General features: G+C 45.1%; 1 protein-coding gene across 4 annotated transcripts in view; it reads left to right on the top strand.

Moving 5' to 3' along the window:
• RET (ret proto-oncogene) overlaps positions 1–17,535 on the top strand; it is a 265,881-nt gene that overhangs the window by 139,699 nt on the left and 108,647 nt on the right. For all 4 annotated transcript variants that reach the window (XM_086922421.1, XM_086922420.1, XM_086922422.1 and 1 more), the window contains exons 2-3: positions 6,962–7,195; positions 14,094–14,381. In XM_086922421.1, coding sequence (XP_086778547.1) covers positions 6,962–7,195; positions 14,094–14,381 — 522 coding nt within the window. The remainder of the gene's footprint in view (positions 1–6,961; positions 7,196–14,093; positions 14,382–17,535) is intronic.

The following is a 17,535-nucleotide window of genomic DNA, read 5'->3' as shown; positions in this document are numbered from 1 at the left end:
GATCACATTAAGCATGGGCGGAAAATCCGTTTCGCTCGCGGATTTTGCGGATTTTCGGTAAATTCGCAATCCGCGAGATTCGCGAATCTCCCGCAAAATCCGCAAATCCGCGAGCAGCGGATTTTGCTCGCACTGCTCGCACTGTTCGCGTGAGTTCGCGGCTTCCCAGTACAACTTCGCGCCCCGCGAATAAGTGCAAAATTGCAGAAATACGATCTTAGCAAAACTGAAACTACTTACCAGGTTCAAAAGTTCAGGCTCATCATTAGTAGCCATTTCCTGTAGTGCTTCCTGAGGGGCCCCTCCAGAGTTCAGTTGCCAGTTGCAACTATTATGTGACCCTGCTCTGAACCTCAGAATAGTTACACATATGCCACAAAGGTCCTGAATTACAGCTAAGGGAGACAAGCAGGAGCCAGGCTGGAGGTTCAAATCCATTAATCAGCCCCTAATTCATTATTGTCAGTTGGGGCAGGGCAGGTGTTGTAACTAATTTTGCAACAATGAAAGCACTTAGCAAGTGCAAAAGATCACTAATCAGGAAGCACTAAGGAAGCAGGTGCCAGCTAAAAAAATATTCTGTGACACATTAATCAGCCCCAAATTAATTCAGGTCACTTGAGGCAGGGAAGGTGTGCTTGCGTTGCCACAATAATGTACACTGACTGGGCAACCAGAGGGTGCTGTGATGAAACAGAGGGTGGCATGGGTGGGCCAGAGGGTGGCATGAGTAGTCAGAGAGTGGCAGTGGTGACAGAGAGTGGCAGTGATGAAGAAGAGTGTCCCAAACAGGCTGGACACGTAGAAACAACAAGTTCGCGAAAATTGCGACCCGACAGGTAATTTTGCAATTTCCGACATTGTACAAAACCCTCGCGAACTGGCAGAAACCCGCGCAAACACACAAAAAAAAATCCGCAAATTCGCGAGAATTCGCGGATTTTGCGGATTGCGAGTTCGCAAATCCGCAAAATTCGCGAACGCGAGATTCGCAAAATTCGCCCATGCTTAGATCACATGCATGGTGCACTTGACAACTGACTTGCCACCAGGGCTGTGGCACGAACGGTTCTGAGTTCATGTTTACAAACTATCACTTTTAATAGGTGCCTTTGGTGCAGTGATGTAATATGACATATTAAAATCAAAGCTTTAGCATGTTAAATACACCTGCATACATTTTGAAGAGACTTTACCATATTTTACATCATGTTGCATATAAGGGAAACATTTCCAGGACTAGCTTGTTTACGTCTCTTTGAGCCAAGCCATACCCTTGGTTCGGCTGTGTCTGGATTCCTCATTTTATTTACTGGTGCACACACCGCTAGCAAGAGCTGAAGCTCTGGAAATCTCCCTTTCAAATGAAAGTGCAGGTAGGTACTCTGTACCAGGCAGCACCTGTGCATTCAAGCAATGTATGTTTATGATGTAGTCTGTGCGTTTGTATTTTGTCTTCGTGAGCGCCTGTTTGCATAAATGTGTTCGATTTTACATGCAAAGACTAGATTGCAACATCTTGTTAAATGTACTACTTTAAACTTCCTATTATTATCAGCCCCAGTGAATGCATGAAATGGATCGGCGCTCGGCCTTGCGCCGGGTTTTCATTGGATGGTGGGCCGGCTCCGGTTTCCGTGTCGTCACTCGGACCTCTTTCTGTCCCATCCCAGATGCCGCTCATCTTTCCGGCCAGGCTCATATTATTGTCCCGGATCGATAGACTCCCGTCGGGGGTGTCGTTCATTGACATCACGTCAGATTCCATATCTCTGACGATGATGTGCTCTTTCCAGCTCCCCTTCAGAGGGCGCCTGGGGGCCCGGGGCGGTTTTCGCTGCTGACTGCTCGTCTCTCTAACGTGCGAACTGTGATATGACCGTGCGGTAACTCCTGCAGCTTAAAATGAATACGACAGATGCCGGATCGATCATGCGGAAGTTGGAGCTGTGGGGCGGTCAAGTGGCGGTGACCTCTTCGCGATTTGTCTTCTGTCCGTCTCTCTGTATGATTCCGCCGCTCGTCCCCGTGAAGAGAGCGATTCCCGAAGCCCCCATCCCAATAATGCCCGTGTCCATCCACATTGCACACATCAAGCAGAACATTGCCTCTTGCTATTTAAACACCATGGCACTTTAGAGAAACTTTGCACTTATTTAAAAAAAAGACACATTCATTCCCTTGATTGTTGATCTTTGTGGAATTGTGAGTGGAACTAATTGCTTTGGCTGGAAGCTAAAGGTTTGCTGCCCCAGAGACAGAGAACGAACAAGCCGATTTCAATGTTCTTTTTTCGGTTTTTGTATGATATAACGATATCTTAGAGAATGCATTTTTTCACAAATGCGAAACAGGTTTCAGGTAAGCATATCGATCCATTTTTTTTCACATTCAAGCACTCATGTGTACTGGCGTAACTCAGGTATTTCATTTTGTATGGCACTTTCACTCACTCTAGGCATTATGGCCATAAGCATTTTTGCATTCATGGCTTTATAAGAGCACAGTCACAAAGGTAACGCCACAATTAGAAGTACAAGATTGCAAAGTCCTGGGGACTATGATGCTAAATCAGGCTGGTGGTGCAACATGTGACATGTGGCACTTGACAGCTATGCAAATTCACAAAAGCACACAATAAGAGAAAAAGAAATTATATTGACAATTTGAATTGCTTTTGTTTTCCTGCTTTTAAGAGTTTTTTTTTTTTACATTTGTATGTTAAAAAGAACACCAGTTAAGAATTACTTTGCTCTTTCTGTGTCATACATCCTAACTATAAAGTGCATTTTGGAAACACGAAAGGTATGTAATTATTACGTCTACATCGATGTTTAAATGTATTTGCAGACATAGATTTGGGTCCCTAAACTATTATCATAAGTTTGTAAGGGGAAATGCCCTTCAAAATTTGCAGCCATATTTTCTGTGCTTGGTTATGCTGATTCACATCAGGCCCCGAATGCACTTTATTCACTCCCAGATTCATGCAGAACCTCAATGCACCCAAGCACCGTGGGCATGCACTTGCTTCACACACTGGCTACAATAAGTTAAGTTCCTTCTCATGCCAGCTGGCTCACACGACTTCATCAGAATCACCAATTGAAGCACAATTGACATGAACGGGCCATTAATAGCCTCATATGGCAATGCATTAAATCACATTTATTTACTTATTTTTTAAAGAGCACTGAGACCCAAAGAACTTTCTAGTGCTAAAATGGCAGACAAATCACACATGGAGAAAAGCAACAACGAGAACAATAAGGGGGGCAGTGGGAAGTAGTAACCAGACGAGAATTTCTACCCACGAATTAGGGTTATAATTGTAACTATATACTCACCACTGCTGAGGATTTACAGGAGCAGATTAAGATGCCAGCATTGCAATGCTAGCTGGAGGCATTCTGCAACGGCCCTATGTCTCGCAGGGCTGCCTTAGTTGAACTGGTGGGTGTGTGACATGCATGGACTTCATCACCCCCTTTCATGAGAGAAAGAGGCTTAGATATCTGCACCGGGAACTGCCCAGTCTACATATTTTGCATCTGAGGTATTCGAAGATGGCTAAAGAAAAATGTGCATTCACACCAACAAGTGTAAAAATGCTACTTCTTTGCATGACCATCAAGATGGTTTGAGATCTGTCCTCTGACCACCAGAGAATACTCACATGAAACACCAACAATCCATAGTGGGTTCTTGTTGCAGGGTGGCTGTATAACGGGCATTGTCATTACGCAAATATCCAATTCCCAGGTCCTACTACAAAGTGCTGAATGACAATCCTCAGTGTGAGCCCCAAGTGTGTGAGTTCAGTGACCAGTTCAAAGTGTGTGATTTTAGAACCCAGTCCTTAAGTGTGCGGCTAAACTCTAATAATCAGTATGATGTCGGAGTCTGTTCCTCTCCGTGAGAGTCCCGTCATGATTGTGACATTGCAGCCCTGTCCTTTGTGTGACATTGCAGCCTATGTCTCAGTATGAGATTGAAGTGCAGACCTTTGTGTGATACATGCAGGAGTAGAGTCCAAAGTGAGATTGTAGCCAATTCTGAGAGTGAGATTACAGGCTGGGCCTCGGTGTGAGATTGGCAAATAGAAATTAGAGCGAGATTCGAGTGTGACGTCAATGAACAACTAATTTCATTTATTAATGCATACATGGCTGCTGAATTGACTTACACTGCACTGTTATGGGAACTGCTCTGCCTCAAGGTGCTTTTTCTGAGGTGAACACAACAGGGGTTCATAAAGGTAAGTCTCCGATACAGGTTATAGTGAGACGTGCCTGGTGGAAATGTGGATTATCTCAGGTAGTGAGTGCAGTGTCCTGAATCCCTCAAATTCAAACTGTCTGTTTTTTCCTTAGTAGCCTCGTGTTCTAGAGGTTTGAAGTAATCCTTAGTTGAAAGAAAATCAGGAGTGCCCAGGGGTGTTGCTTTTTTTATTTTGCTGCTGGTTAATTTGGGGGCTTTTCGTTGCTTGCATTCAGGGTTGGCTTGGAGCCAGAGGGGTGCCTTCATTGAATTTCTGTATCGTTGTGAGTGGAATTTGTAGCGCTTACTACTCTTGGTAGAGAATTTTGGAACTTTTAGAGGTGTGTGATTTCTTATTTCGGTAGGCCAGGGAACAGTGGGTTGACCTAGGCCAAGGAGGACTAATTGATTTCTCTAACTAGCATTTGGCGGCCCACCTGATGCCTGATGGAGGGAATGAGGCATTTTAGAGCATGTAATGATGAGGCGTCCTGAGCAATCACCAAATCTGGGCAGCTTTTGAGTCAACGGAGAATCTTAGAGTTCTGACATTAATGTAATTTCAGTGGCCGGCCGTCTGCAGCCTCAATGTGGTGGAGACATATATATGTTTTTAGGGGGCATAGAAGGTCTGAATCACAGTGCATGAGATTCTGAAGACATACACTGGCACCTGTTGCTATTTTGACCTAAACTAACCATTTTTTCATGGTTTTGATATCAGGACCCAGGCAATTCTGTCAATCTATAACTATTACAGATGTTGCAAAAACACACACCACACATTTCCAAGAACCTTCTGGTTTCAGAAAATATTTTTCTTCATTAAATGCAACAGAAAGGAGCTTGCTGATGATTGTGGTTTATTCAAATCATATGAAAGATGATGATATTGTTGCAGATGGAATCATACTTGTTAATGGAAACGTTCTGCTCTATTCTTACCTACACTATACAAATAATCATATCATCTACTTTGTTTAGGCATGTCTGTAAAACTGAACTGTAGAAACGCAGTTTGTGTACAGCGTCCTGAAATCAACAAGGGTTAAGTATGTTCTTTATATCACAACTACAAAAAAGCAACAACAAAAAACTTAAAAACAAGCAGTTGTGATGGCCCATTTCAAAAGGTAGACCAATCCAGAAAAACCTTAACTTTAAACTGTGCCAACTGTTTTAGTTTCTATCAGCTCTCAGCTTGTACTTAACGGTCTGAAAATTAAAATATTGCCTTGATACATTTTAATTAATGTAAAATTGAGTTGTTCTGGAAGTTGGAAACTTTAGGATTCCTGTATTTGCAAACTGGGCCTGCGCTCCTATGACTGGTGGTACCAACTCATCATAAACAGAGCCCCGTTTCAGTTCAGGAAAAGAAATCCAAGAGGCAGGGGAACCTACTGAATATTGTGTGAACACATAACTTCCCTTGAATGTAAACACACATGCTTCCATAAAGCTGATGAACAAAGATCTCTACATTTGACTTTTGCTTACATTTTAAGTTGTTGAAGTTTATATTTAACACATTGATCTATTTTGTGATTTTTGGGTGGGATTAATTGACGCAACATCTTTGATAACACAATTGGTGACTAATGTCAAAGCTACACTGGAAATATTTTATATCCATTTGTATGAATTAGTCACCCTGTGTAGACTGCGGCAGGATTTGGGGCAGGGCTGCGTCAGGAGTCCAGGGACTTTCGTGGAGTCCTCGTTAACATAAAGTACAAGTATAATACCGTTAAAGGATTTCGCAATTAATGCACATTAAATAATTCACTGGCAGCTTCAGCAGAGAGACCACTTTCTGAATGAGCATGGAACCAGAACTCTACTCTGTTATGACTTGACAGCTGTGATATACAGTTGAAGGCGGAAAGCTTGCACTTCTGAGAATGACTTTGGGTCCTGATATTACCAGTCCAGAAATGCGTACAAGGCAAATATCACACAAGGACCTAAAGGGTGCTTAGCTAGAATTATGCACTATAAAAATGAAATTAAAAAAACACTCGTCGTTCTTGACACTGCAACATGCTGGGTTTCACCTTGGGTAAATCAGTATACGATTTACACTCCTACAAAGAAAAGAAAAACACACACACACACACGTGTTGTTGGCACTGCCGTTAGGCATATCTTAGTCTTCTGTTGAACATAGAAGGCAATTAGGAGAATTTTCAAATTCTCTATTTCGGCTTTGGAATACATCTCTGTTCTTCCTGGATTGTTTTCTGGGCATGTTTCCGAGACGAGGCATCAGGAAAGCAAGCAACTCTTTCTTCTTAACTTAATTTATTTCCTGTACTGTTTTAAGTGTGTTTTTGTACTATATGTCACTTGTGAAATTGTGTGAAAATTCTAAACTTACATTACATTTATGTTCACAGTGTGTATGCAGGTTCTTTTCAGGAACATTTGTACAATGGACAGATTTAGACACCGTACTGGTCCTCTAAACATAATTAGGTCTTCGTAGAGGTCACAATACTTTCCTCCAAACCAATCCAGTTTTGGACTGTACCGCTGAGAACTCTCTCTATACTCAACTGCAGAAATAGTTCAAAATCCACACGGTATTAAAAAAAAAACCTCTGTTTTTACTGGTATCGTTTGGGTAATAGCCTTATCAATTGCATTCGCTCCCGGTAAATCTACTACAAATTGGCTTTTTATCTTCCCTTTTCTACAGTCACCCTGGGTCTTTACATTCCGAGGAGGACATATTCGGAGAATGTTTATATGGATCAACCTGCTGGCAGCCCTCTCCTGTACATCCGTGCCCTGCGAGAAGTGCCCACGGAAGTGCCACACTTTCTGCTGTGCCAGAACCGCTTCATACCCAGCGACTGGCTGCAAATTGGAGAACGAACTGGAATCGTCTATCTCAACAGGAGTCTGGATTGGAGAGATTTTTATTCTCCGAGTAAGTGCTGCGCTTCACCCCTGGTCCTAATCTGCCATCTCGTGGCAAGTAGCCGGCAGTGAAGTTTAGTTAGGCAATAATTGAGTAGGCCGAAACCTTTTTTTGCTGGGATCACTAGATTAAATATTTTTTTCTGCTTATCAAGGGTGCCACCTAGTTTACTATATCAGAGGGAGGAGTTGTGTTTTAATGGAAAAGGGGCAACGAACAACCGTAATCTTAAGAATCCGATGCACAGTGTGATTCTGGGACAAGCACTCCAAACTCCATGTACACATGTTTAAGTGCTGGACAATATATATATTTGTTAAGTTAATTTACAAAGGGATGAGAAGCAATGGTCACCCATAATGCTTGTACTCTCAGAACTGTAAAAGATCAAATTAGGTAGAATAATTTTAGGAGGCAATTTAGTTCGGACAGAGGCATGTTTAACCCATTTGATGAAATTAGGGGGCTTTAACACTATCCAAGTGACAATGTAAGTATTTTTTGTGTCTTTTTTTAATGGAGTTTTATATAGCGCAAACTTGACCTGAAGGTATCGGAGCGCTTTACACGAGCACCAGTTGTGTTACATGAGGACACATTCATCTTTGCTGGACACGGGGAGATTAAGTGATTTTCCCAGATTCACAGGATGCTGCGCGTCCATGCTGAGACTCGAAATCAGTTCCCCAGATTTGAGGTCAACTGCCCTTGCTTTTAGGCCAACTCCTCTCCCGTTTCATACAAACATTGATTCCCAGGCAGTTTGCCCCCCTCAATATATTTCAGTGTTTGGTTTTGGTTCCTTTAAAGGCATTTATTGGTTGAGCACTGGCTACTGACTGGCTAGCTTGAATCTATCCATTCATGGAAAAAGGTTGGAAACATTCGGCGTAATAGCCAGAGAGGCCGACTTTGGAGCTGGAGAGGCATGTTCGAACCTCGATGTTGGGTCAACATCCTGTAATTCTGGGCAAATTACTTAGAGGATATTTACCAAGAAATCACGCAGCACAGTAAGTCATCTTGCTGCGCTGACCTGCGTGACAGAGAAAGGACAGGAATGCACTGTATTTAACATAATACAACGCATTCCTGTCTTTCCCCAGTGCTGGTGTACAATAGGCTGCTAGCACCAAAGCAGGCACCTTTACACCATGGTGCAAGGGTGCCTGCTTTGCAAGCAGAATTGCTTTTGTGCAGGAAGGGACACCGTCCTGCACAAAAACAACCACTAAGGCATTTTTCTCTTTTCTACTGCAGCACACATAGAAAGAGAAAGCAACAAAAAGAAATACAAATATTTCTCCTTGTTACGCCTCTCCTGGGAAGGCATAGTATTTTGATGCATTCCCAGGTCCACCAGTGATGATGAATCTGATAATGCTTCTGAAGCCATGGATGGAAGCTTGGGAACACCCATGCTCCAACATCAAACACCTTCCCAGGGCAGAGTAGCACAATGCAGCAATTTGCACTGCCTTGCGTTACTCTGGATTTATCAAGCCACTCAGGGCCATGCAAGGTGGCCTTGCGTGTCTTGATAAATCAAACTTAAGGATTACATCACTTTTGCATTCTGTTGTACAATGAAAAAGTGGCGCACCCCTATGATAAATATGTCTTTTAATCACCTCCTGCCTACACAAAATATTTGTTGTTGTGTAATATACTTTAGAACCTCCAGTGAGGCTTTTACTTTTGAATAACGCCATTACTGGAAGGCAGTGTACTCTCATAAGAATGTAAGCAGTGTGCGTCATTTGCATAACTTAAGTCACTCTCTGAGGACTGGTTTGTGTGTCTTCTGAGAACTTGTCACTTAGGGGCATATTATCAAGAACGGTGTTAAAAGTATCCCCGCTTTAGCGGCAGGAAACTGCAGCTAAAGCAGTGATAATGGGCTTGATAATATGCCCTTGTAAATTCCCATAGAAGCTCAGGTTCTGGTGTGAACATGGGCATCTACGGGAATTCTCAGGGGCATATTATCATGCCCATTATTGCCGCTTTAACTGCAGTTCCCTGCCGCTAAAGCAGCGATTATTTTAACGCCGTTTTCGATAATATGCCCCATAGTTTTTAAGGTCTTCTGAACTGTACCCATTCTGTGGTTTAACTTTTCGTCACAATACTGCATTCACAATCAGGCGTGGGTGGATTTTCTTATGGAGCCTAAATCGATTACTTATGTAACAGCCTATTTGCTGTGCAAGCCACAAGCACTACAATAAATACAGCATCGCAACGTGTTCTTTAAGTTTCATAAATCCTACTAATTTAATCGACTGCCAAACAATGGAGCAAATGCATGGCATGGTTTGCTTGACAGCTCAAAACTAATCCCAATAACCAGCAATTGCTTACTAACCTTGGGTTTCGTAGTAGTGTGCTACTCTCCAAAAAGCGCCTCAATGCATCAGCAGCGGAAACGAGCTCTTTATAGATTCAATTGCAGTGCAAAGTTGAACCCATTTTTAAAAAGTTAGAATGAATTCGGCAAATTAGATTATTAGATTTTAGTCTAAAACACTTCGGTTCGCATAGTCTACCATCTTGCGGCCATAATGAGTACTGCAGCAGTCTCCTTTGTGTTGGTACTCTAAAAACTCGTTCTTAATCGGGTGTACAACACTATTAGTTAAGGGGGTAAACTATCGAAAATTAAATAGCATTAACTAGTTTATAATATCTGCTGGATTCGTAGGAGTAGCACAAGAACAGCAGAGTCCAGTGTGGATGACCGGTGGACTCATTTGAACAACAAAAAGACAGCATGAATTTGGAGCAAATAGACAAACTAAAATGATGTCTAGTATATCGTTTTTAGGTCTCGCCTTTACCATTCCGCAGGAATGGGAAATGGGGAGAATTCAAGTCGGCTATTTTCTCTTCAAACCAAAGGGCTTTCAGCCCCGCGGTTTTCATGCTGTTCACGTGAACCACGTGATAACATGCACGCGCATTCAGGGCCAGCCAGCCCAGCACATCAAAGGGCTTCTCCTCTCCTAATTATTCATGGCCGGCCGCAGGCCGGCCGTACTTTCAGTTTCCCGGAACGGCTTCTCCTCACCTAATTAGGGGAGGAGAAGCCCTTTGATGTGCTTCACACCAATGCGCCTCAGTCATTCCTCTTGTTTGTATTTGCTTCCAGACTCCGATCTGCTCATGTGCACAAGACGCTTTACACATTACACTCATCTGCCTGAAGTGGGAGTTTTAAACAAGCAAAGCTGGTCCTTCTGTACTTGCAGTTTCACTTCTAATGTGTGTTGTTATTTATCATGATTTTTAGCTGAGGTGTATCACGCTCGTTCATGAGTTTGATCTCTTCATACTGTGAAATGTTTTCTAAGTTGTTTTTGATTGTCTTACCGCTGGAGGTCTCCCTGTGCTACATTTAGCCTCTGACACATGCAACGCCACGCAACCACGCAACGCCACTCAACCATGCAACGCCACTCACACATGCAACGCCACTCACACATGCAACGCCACTCACACATGCAACGCCACTCGCACATGCAACTCCACTAAACCACGCAACGCCACGCAACTACGCAACGCCACGCAACTACGCAACGCCACGCACCTACGCAACGCCACGCAACTACGCAACGCCACGCAACTACGCAACGCCACGCAACTACGCAACGCCACGGATGCAACGCCACTCACACATGCAACGCCACTCACACACACATGCAACGCCACTCACACACACATGCAACGCCACTCACACACACATGCAACGCCACTCACACACACATGCAACGCCACTCTCAACCACGCAACGCCACTCAACTACGCAACGCCACGCAACTACGCAACGCCACGCAACTACGCAACGCCACGCAACTACGCAACGCCACTCAACTACGCAACGCCACTCACCTACGTAACGCCACTCACCTACGCAACGCCACTCACCTACGCAACGCCACTCACCTACGCAACGCCACTCAACTACGCAACGCCACTCAACTACGCAATGCCACTCAACTACGCAACGCCACTCAACTACGCAACGCTCACACATGCAACGCCACTCACACATGCAACGCCACTCACACATGCAATGCCACTCAACCACGCAATGCCACTCAACCACGCAACGCCACTCAACTACGCACACATGCAACGCCACTCACACATGCAACGCCACTCAACCACGCAACGCCACTCAACCACGCAACGCCACGCAACTACGCAACGCCACTCAACTACGCAACGCCACTCAACTACGCAATGCCACTCAACTACGCAACGCCACTCACCTACGCAACGCCACTCACCTACGCAGCGCCACTCACCTACGCAGCGCCACTCACCTACGCAGCGCCACTCACCTACGCAGTGCCACTCACCTACGCAACGCCACTCACCTACGCAACGCCACTCATCTACGCAACGCCACTCATCTACGCAACGCCACTCACACACGCAACGCCACTCACACACGCAACGCCACTCACACACGCAACGCCACTCACACACGCAACGCCACTCACACACGCAACGCCACTCACACAGCCAACGCCACTCACACAGGCAACGCCACTCACACATGCAACGCCACTCAACCACGCAACGCCACTCAACCACGCAACGCTACGCAACGCCACTCAACTACGCAACGCCACTCAACTACGCAACGCCACTCACCTACGCAACGCCACTCACCTACGCAACACCACTCAACTACACAACGCCACTCAACTACGCAACGCCACTCAACTACGCAACGCCACTCAACTACGCAACGCTCACACATGCAACGCCACTCACACATGCAACGCCACTCACACATGCAATGCCACTCAACCACGCAATGCCACTCAACCACGCAACGCCACTCAACTACGCACACATGCAACGCCACTCACACATGCAACGCCACTCAACCACGCAACGCCACTCAACCACGCAACGCCACGCAACTATGCAACGCCACGCAAATACGCAACGCCACTCAACTACGCAACGCCACTCAACTACGCAACGCCACTCAACTACGCAACGCTCACACATGCAACGCCACTCACACATGCAACGCCACTCACACATGCAATGCCACTCAACCACGCAATGCCACTCAACCACGCAACGCCACTCAACTACGCACACATGCAATGCCACTCACACATGCAACGCCACTCAACCACGCAACGCCACGCAACTACGCAACGCCACGCAACTACGCAACGCCACTCAACTACGCAATGCCACTCAACTACGCAACGCCACTCAACTACGCAACGCCACGCAACTACGCAACGCCACGCAACTACGCAACGCCACGCAACTACGCAACGCAACTACGCAACGCCACTGAACTACGCAACGCCACTCAACTACGCAACGCCACTCAACTACGCAACGCCACGCAACTACGCAACGCCACGCAACTACGCAACGCCACGCAACTATGCAACGCCACGCAACTACGCCACGCCACGCAACTATGCCACGCAACTACGCCACGCAACTACGCAACGGCACGCAACTACGCAACGCCACTCAACTACGCAACGCCACTCAACTACGCAACGCCACTCACCTACGCAACGCCACTCACCTACGCAGCGCCACTCACCTACGCAGCGCCACTCACCTACGCAGCGCCACTCACCTACGCAGCGCCACTCTCCTACGCAGTGCCACTCACCTACGCAACGCCACTCACCTACGCAACGCCACTCATCTACGCAACGCCACTCATCTACGCAACGCCACTCACACACGCAACGCCACTCACACACGCAACGCCACTCACACACGCAACGCCACTCACACACGCAACGCCACTCACACACGCTACGCCACTCACACACGCAACGCCACTCACACAGCCAACCCCACTCACACAGGCAACGCCACTCACACATGCAACGCCACTCAACCACGCAACGCCACTCAACCACGCAACGCCACTCAACCACGCAACGCCACTCACCTACGCAACGCCACTCACCTACGCAACGCCACTCACCTACGCAACGCCACTCACCTACGCAACGCCACTCACCTACGCAACGCCACTCACCTACACAACGCCACTCACCTACGCAACGCCACTCACCTACGCAACGCCACTCACCTACGCAACGCCACTCACCTACACAACGCCACTCATCTACGCAACGCCACTCAACTACGCAACGCGCATTCAGGGCCAGCCAGCCCAGCACATCAAAGGGCTTCTCCTCCCCTAATTATTCATGGCCGGCCGCAGGCCGGCCGTACTTTCAGTTTCCCGGAACGGCTTCTCCTCACCTAATTAGGGGAGAAGAAGCCCTTTGATGTGCTTCACACCAATGCGCCTCAGTCATTCCTCTTGTTTGTATTTGCTTCCAGACTCCGATCTGCTCATGTGCACAAGACGCTTTACACATTACACTCATCTGCCTGAAGTGGGAGTTTTAAACAAGCAAAGCTGGTCCTTCTGTACTTGCAGTTTCACTTCTAATGTGTGTTGTTATTTATCATGATTTTTAGCTGAGGTGTATCACGCTCGTTCATGAGTTTGATCTCTTCATACTGTGAAATGTTTTCTAAGTTGTTTTTGATTGTCTTACCGCTGGAGGTCTCCCTGTGCTACATTTAGCCTCTGACACATGCAACGCCACGCAACCACGCAACGCCACTCAACCATGCAACGCCACTCACACATGCAACGCCACTCACACATGCAACGCCACTCACACATGCAACGCCACTCACACATGCAACGCCACTCAACCACGCAACGCCACGCAACTACGCAACGCCACGCAACTACGCAATGCCACGCAACTACGCAACGCCACGCAACTACGCAACTACGCAACGCCACGCAACTACGCAACGCCACGCAACTACGCAACGCCACGCAAAAATAAAAATAAATTAAATGTTCTCCCCTCCACAGCTCCTGGAAGTTCACCTATGATGATAAAATTCAAAGTGATCGTCCTATCCAGGCCTTTCAAAGAGAAGGACTGCGCTCTCGAACCTTCGGCCACGGTGTCCCTCACCATCAAGAATGCCACGATGCCCCCCTGTAGCTCTCTGATCCCGGAAGACCTCTGCTTCACCAAGACAGACCTCTCCTTCACCATAAAGGAGAACCGGCCGCCCACCACCTTCCACAGATTCCATCTGCTGCCCATCCAGGACCAGTGTCAGAATGTCAGTCTGTCCTACAGGCTTCTGATAAGTAGGCAACCTCTTTACAGATCATTTTTAATGTATGCGTTTGTGTAATGTAATGGTGTACCTGGTGTGTTTTGTTACCATGTCCCATGCTGTATTCTGTTAAAACATTTTTTAAAGTTAGAGCTCATATAACTTCACAGGACAAGCTGACGTGCTACAATACTAGCACTGTGCATCCGTGATTTCGTTTTGTAATTAGTTTTGTCTGTTGTATTAAAATTACTATCGTGAAAGCCAGCAAGGAGAAAACTGTTTAGGACTCATATAGAAAATCTATTTTGGAAGTAGAAAAGTTAAAAGAAAAGAGGTGCTGTGGTCAAGTATAGTCATGGCCACTGGAAATATGTGGCAAGGGAAGCCGAAATTATGATAGAGTTCACTAGATTATTTTGCAGGAAAAGACACATTATGCGGCATAAGGCAGAACATTTGTGCAGAATCTTTTTGCTATTGTGTAGAAAATGTATTAGAATTGCATAAGCAACATTCTCATCTCCTTTGCAATAATGTAACTCCTGAATACAACAATCAGCCACTGAAAGACGACCAATTAATCTTTGCAAAGGATCTGCCAGTTAGAAGCACAAAGTGTGGCTCTTTCAATAACTTTTGATCTATTTGACCTAAAAAAAATTGTTTTGCAGTCTGAATATTATGCAACAAATATAGATTATACAGCAAGTGGCGTAAATATATATTATGAGGAAAGTACGGCAGCTACAAAATGAGACAAATCCAGTGGCCGTACGGAAAGACTGGAGAGCCCATTGGCAGAAGATGAATTCAGGTTGCTCAGCATAGTAGAAAGGACCTTGTAGGCAGGGCCACTGGGATTATGTTGTGCTGTTTTGGAGATGCTTATGGATTTGCTGCCGTCACCATACAGTTCATCATATGCTGCATAATTTCCAGATTTTACCAAAAAAGATTATTTCTACCTGAGATGGATCAAAAGTTACTAAAAATGCAGCAACACTTGTATCCATGCAGTGCACACCTTTGCTCATACAGTGTTAACCAGCATAAAAATTACAAAATAATAACGCAATATTATTTTGACACCACATTATTTGCCTTTTCTTGCTGCATAATTTAGAAATCCCTGCACATTATTTGGTCCTCCACTTTCGCATTATTCCAGTGACCCTCTTTATAGGGAAAAGTTGTTAATCCACCACTGGCCAAATTCTTTAGAAAACCAATTGGAGAGTACTAATGACCTTCTAAGTTGTTAAATGCCACTATGTGAAATTTGTCTCCCAGGAAATAGGGCTTAGAGTGAGGCTGGCTAGCAGGAGTGTGATGACTGAGGCATATACACACGCCTTGAAAGCACATGCATTTATATAAGCATTCCTTTGCTGAAAAAATCCTCACCAAACACAGTGCAATTGCTAATATGTATTATTTTTTCTTTTTGAGCATCAACAAATTCCATGGAACACCCTGGGTCTCCTGTGGGTACCTTCTTAGCAGATGTCTTCAGATCTAAGCCATGTTTTACAGGAGATTGTCTGAGGGCCAGACTTAAATATTGGCTACCGGGTTAATCCGTCACAATGGTAAAGGATATCCCTTCTGCCAAAATATAAATCCCATAGGATGTAATGGAATGTACATTTCAGCAAATGGGATATCCTTCACCGTAGTGAAGGAGTAACCCATCCGCCAAGATCTAAATAAAGCCCTACGTTTTTAGATTTTTGTCTAGAAAATCTGCACTGGCTTCATCCAAATGAATTCAGGTTAGTCCAGAGCCTGATGGGAACTGGAAATCCTGGCTGACTGGTTCTTCTGGTTCTTTTGTAGTGAATCTTATATTGTTTTGCAACTTCCAAGAAGTTCTCACATATCATATATATCAACTGGTCATTTGGTCCACAAAGATTGGACTTTTTCAGATATTTTGCAATTAATTTCAAAGCCAATGCTTCTAACTTCTGGGCACTATGACAGAATATGCCAGAGAAGTTTTGGAGGTGGCCACATTGATAGACTTCTGTTTCTTTGGCTTTTGCCCTAGCTTCAGGTTGTTATGGTCGATTTGGTGGATCCGAGGTTTAGCAAGCATGCATTTGTCGCAGTTGCAGACGGCAATACATAAGAGTTTTTAAAACTCAAGCCTTTTACTATTTCTGTCCAAGGATGGCTGGCCATGCTATCCAGTGTGCCCCCCCAATGGCTGAACCCTTTGGACTAAGTAAGCCTTATTTAGATTTTGGGTCTCATTACAAGGAGGCTGTTATTTCTGATGCATCTGGTAACAGGAGACCCACTGCACTGCCTAGGATTTAGAAGGATCAGGGGAGACTGCAACTCACAAGTCGTTCGAATGCACATTTGATCTGATAAAAGCTCCAATGATGTCGAGGAAGAAAAAAAAGTCCTCCAGAATAGGAATAACATGAAATAATATCACACCTATTCCTGCTTGGGAATGCCCCTTCCTCATGGAAAATCGTAGAATAAATAGACATATGGCTTTATAACACATTGTTGTGAACATTGTGTCCCAAAGTGCACTATTTGCCCCATTTGTAACTCAAGTGTTTTTTGGGGGTAGAATCCCACTGAAACCAAATAGAGGAAGTCCGGCTATCTTGCTATTAAACTTTTGAAGCAGTTATATATGTCCCTTCACTTTAAAAAATCAGCAGCCACCACTGATGAGATCTGGGAATTAATTACATTAGCCATTATGCAGGAGTGTTGCTTTGGAGTGGAATCAGGACTGGCTCTAGGGCAGTGCAACTGGTGCGACCACTCCGGGCTTACTTCGTGTGGGGGGCGTCGTGTTTGCAAGTATATTATGGTTTAAAAAGCAACTGCTGGCATGATCCTGACCAACATCAATATTTAGGCAACAATACAAATGTTAAGATGACTTCAGTGATTAATGTTCTTCCTGTAGAGTGATGGGAGGTTTGTCTAGTGGAAGTTTTGACTCATGGTAAGGTAGCACAGTGGGTTAATATGCCTGCTGGAAAAAAGCGCACAAATGATCCCAGAGGTGATCTCTTGGTGTTTGAGCGGCCCACAGAGGTCACAGTTTGATGACAAATTTAAAGATTAAACAACCATGGGCCATATTATCAAGAATGGCGATAACATTATCGCAGCTTTAGCGGCAGGAAATTGCCACTAAAGCGGTGATA

Source organism: Lissotriton vulgaris, chromosome 5 (genome assembly GCF_964263255.1).
Source record: "Lissotriton vulgaris chromosome 5, aLisVul1.2, whole genome shotgun sequence".
Taxonomy (NCBI): Eukaryota; Metazoa; Chordata; class Amphibia; order Caudata; family Salamandridae; genus Lissotriton; species Lissotriton vulgaris.
This window is presented reverse-complemented; position numbering and strand designations above follow the sequence as displayed.